A 3,642-nucleotide genomic window follows, 5' to 3' on the forward strand; every position below is an offset into this window, starting at 1 on the left:
CAAGTTAGCTTCAAATACAGTGGAGAAGGAATAAAATCTTGAAATGAGCATACAGAAAATGGGAATGTTTGGGAAGTCTTAATGTTTTATTTACCTTGTCTAGGACGTACCGAATCACTGTAACAAAGCAACTAGCAAGATAATGGATTTCAACTTGGTTTAAGCTTTTTCTACCCTGAGGGCTTTTCTTTGTCTCTGTTTTTCAAAGATGTATCAGATGTAACTTGTTTGATGATGCCCCTTCAGAAACTTAGGGTTTATGTAAGTTTTTCATGTGATCATAAAACAATGTCCCGAAGGTGGAAAAAGAAAGGTAATGATGCTTTTCTTTGGGGCCGGGGGGGCATTTTCCAGGCATAGCCCTTTTGTACCTGCAGCTGTATCGGGTCACGGGTGACCAGACCCACCTGCTCCGGTCCCTGGATTACGTCAAGAGAACACTTCGGAACCTGAATGGCCGCAGGGTCACTTTCCTCTGCGGAGACGCCGGACCCCTTGCTGTAGGAGCTGTGGTGTATCACAAACTCAGAAGTGACTGTGAGTCCCAGGAATGCATCACAAAGTGAGTTTTTCAAACTGGAAGTATTTTTTCTAAATTCTCAATTCAAGGTCTTACTGTAGAAAGACATTCAAAAAGGAAATTATTTTTTAATTCGTCTGCTGTTGCCAACAGATCTTTCCTAGAAGTGAAGGAGGTTTGTATGTTAACGCTGAGCGTAATGAGAAGATCATATGCCTCCTTTCTATCCAAGCTTGTGTCTGCCTTAATCTGGGGACAGATAGACCTGTTTCTTCGTGTGACTTTACTCTTTTTCCTAAATAATTTCTGGTTGCCTTCACTGCATGAAAGTTAGCTTATATCTGTGCCTTAGATTCACTATCCTAAGTTATTTTTTAGGTTCATTTGTTTTGGAACAGTTAGAGAGTATAAAACTTTTATTGCACCTTTTGGTTTATATTCTTTTTCGAAGAGGTAGAAATCAGGGCCTACTCCCGTGGTCTGGTGGAGTGTCTGGCACACGCTAGTCAGTTGATGTTTGCTGAAAGATAGAATGAGTTAAGCTAATTCCCAAACATTGACTACATTTTAGTACTATTTCTTTTAATTTCTTTTAAATTAAGTGTAATTTCAAAAAAAATTTAAAAAATAAAGTTTATTTTAAAATTTCTTTTAAATTTTAAATCATTTTCTTCTAATTCTTATTTCAAAATTGAGTATCATCTCTTACAAGGTTTAGACTAGGTATCAAGGTAGATATTCTGAACAGGAAGGTGTGTTGTTATTAATGTGCTATCTGAGGGAAATTAGTGTAGTGGAGAAGTTTTTATTGTTTGGGTTTTGTTTGTATTTCTTAGAATCAGTTTTTTTTTTTTTTTTTAAAGATTTTATTTATTTATTTGAGAGAGAGAGAATGAGAGACAGAGAGCAGGAGAGGGAGGAGGGTCAGAGGGAGAAGCAGACTCCCTGCTCAGCAGGGAGCCCGATGTGGGACTCGATCCCGGGACTCCAGGATCATGACCTGAGCTGAAGGCAGTCGCTTAACCAACTGAGCCACCCAGGCGCCCTCTTAGAATCAGTTTTAAATTAAAAATAAGTAACAGGTTATTTCTAAACTGATAGGGTTACTAACAGTTTCAGGAAGAGGAATTTCACACATTCTCCAGGAAAACAGAATTTTTCTTGTTGGGTAGACTTTTGCAGCTCCAGAGAACCATCGTGGGCCGAGATTCAGAGCTTCCCGATGAGCTGCTTTATGGTCGGGCGGGTTATCTGTATGCCTTACTCTACCTGAACACGGAGATTGGTCCAGGCACCGTGTGTGAGTCAGCCATTAAAGAGGTACTGTGGGCTTGCCGTCAGCCATGGGTGTCCTGTCATCTCTACCATCCCAACCTGTCTGTTAGCACAGGGCTACGTTAGGGGCTGGACTCTTCTTCTGGGTATGAGTAATTTCTTCAGGCATCTCATAAAAGCAATAAATAGCTCCTTTTTTTTCCTTTCTAGGAATGTTTTTTTTTTTTTAATCTGTCCTCCTCTTAGGCCTATTAATTTACCTGTTTTTACTAGTACCAAACAACAGCAGCTTCAAAAAGGTAGAATCTTTATTTCTCTTTCCTAAAGCATCTGAACTGGTAGGCAGTCACAGTGAATATGGCTAAGGATCTGGGTTCTTCTCTTGTCTTCTCCCATATCCTAGGGGCGTGCCCTCATCTGCATCCGCAAAGCTAATTGAGCACCCCCAGGCTCAAGACAGGGGAGGAAGTAGAGGATAAGCAGCTCCTTTTTTTCCTTTTCCTTTTTTTTTTTTTTTTTTAAGGCCACGATCCAGAAGTGGTCTACTTCACTTCTGCTCACATCCTACTTCCAGAACTTAGTCAAAGGACCGTGTCTTTCTGTAGCTGAGAGGCCAGACGCCCCGCCAAAACTTAGAGCACTGTTACCAAAAGTGTGGAAGGAGAAAGGATATGAGGGAACAATTGTGTCTTTGCTACATAGTCATTACAGATATGATATTCTTTTGATTTAACTAAAATCTGCATGCCACAAGAGACCTCATTTCATTAGCCTTCCATAAATAAGGCTAAATTCCTCCAGGCTTTCCTAGATGTACTGCCAGTCTTTTGGAGAAAACATTGCAGTTACAAGGGAACTAAGTAGTCTAGGATAGTTTTTATAGGAAGTTTTTCTAGATTCTAGTAAACTGTTCATACAGAGGACTTTTAACGTCGTGGTTTGACTTCCTAATTTCTTCTTCTCTTCTGATTTCTCTCTGCCTGTATTTATTAATTTATAAGCTAAAGATAACGGTGGTGGCTACTGCCTGCTTCTAGATTTTTAGGTTAAGAAATCTATATAGAATTGTTAGTGTTAATTAGACGAAAACAGGATACACGTAATTCTTTAGGCCAGCGCTGTCTCCTGACCCCCGTAGGTAGTCAGCGCTATCATCGAGTCAGGCAAGACTCTGTCGAGGGAAGAAAGGAAGGCCGAGCGCTGCCCGCTGCTCTTCCAGTGGCACAGGAAGCAGTATGTTGGAGCGGCTCACGGCATGGCCGGGATCTACTACATGCTAATGCAGGTAAGGAAGGGTGCTCGGAAACCCTAATACAGTGCCTCCAGTATGTACATACTCGGCCAGAGAGGAAATGGGGCCTGAAATTTTAGTGTAAGTCAAGCAGGCTGAAATAAAATAAGGATCCTACATTGAATCGTGGGTACTTAAGCTCTGCTTCATGAACCCCAAGCACTGAAGTGCTGAGAGCACTTTTTTTTTTTAATGTGAGAGAGAGAGAGCAGAATGGGGACGGGTAGGGTCAGAGGGAGAAGCAGACCCCCCGCTGAGCAGGGAGCCCGATGCGGGACTCGATCCTGGGACTCCCGGATCATGACCTGAGCTGAAGGCAGATGCTTAACCAACCGAGCCACCCAGGCGCCCTAAGAGCACATTGTACATGCGGTTTTGTACTGGGTTAGGTGTCTAGTGGCCACATTTTCCTTTGGTCCATGTCCTTCTGCTCATTGGAGTCGTTACTCTTTGAATAGAGGGGAACCCTCAGAGCAGAAAGGGCCTCCAGAATCCCGACTGAGGCAGAGACTTTTTCCTATTCAGATACCCCCAGCTTGCTTTCGGTTGTGTTCTA

The 3,642-nt window shown here is 42.3% G+C and overlaps 1 protein-coding gene across 1 annotated transcript; it reads left to right on the top strand.

Moving 5' to 3' along the window:
- Nucleotides 1–329: 329 nt before the first annotated feature.
- LOC102745420 (LanC like glutathione S-transferase 2) lies at nt 330–3,314 on the top strand (the record flags this gene model as incomplete). Its single annotated transcript, XM_081809595.1, has 3 exons — nt 330–562; nt 1,693–1,840; nt 2,934–3,314. Coding segments are annotated over 3 exons (555 nt in total), but the record flags the coding sequence as incomplete, so codon positions are not given.
- Nucleotides 3,315–3,642: the final 328 nt, after the last annotated feature.

Source organism: Leptonychotes weddellii, unplaced genomic scaffold (genome assembly GCF_054177405.1).
Source record: "Leptonychotes weddellii isolate Sample4059 unplaced genomic scaffold, ASM5417740v2 HiC_scaffold_11253, whole genome shotgun sequence".
In the NCBI taxonomy this organism is placed as follows: Eukaryota; Metazoa; Chordata; class Mammalia; order Carnivora; family Phocidae; genus Leptonychotes; species Leptonychotes weddellii.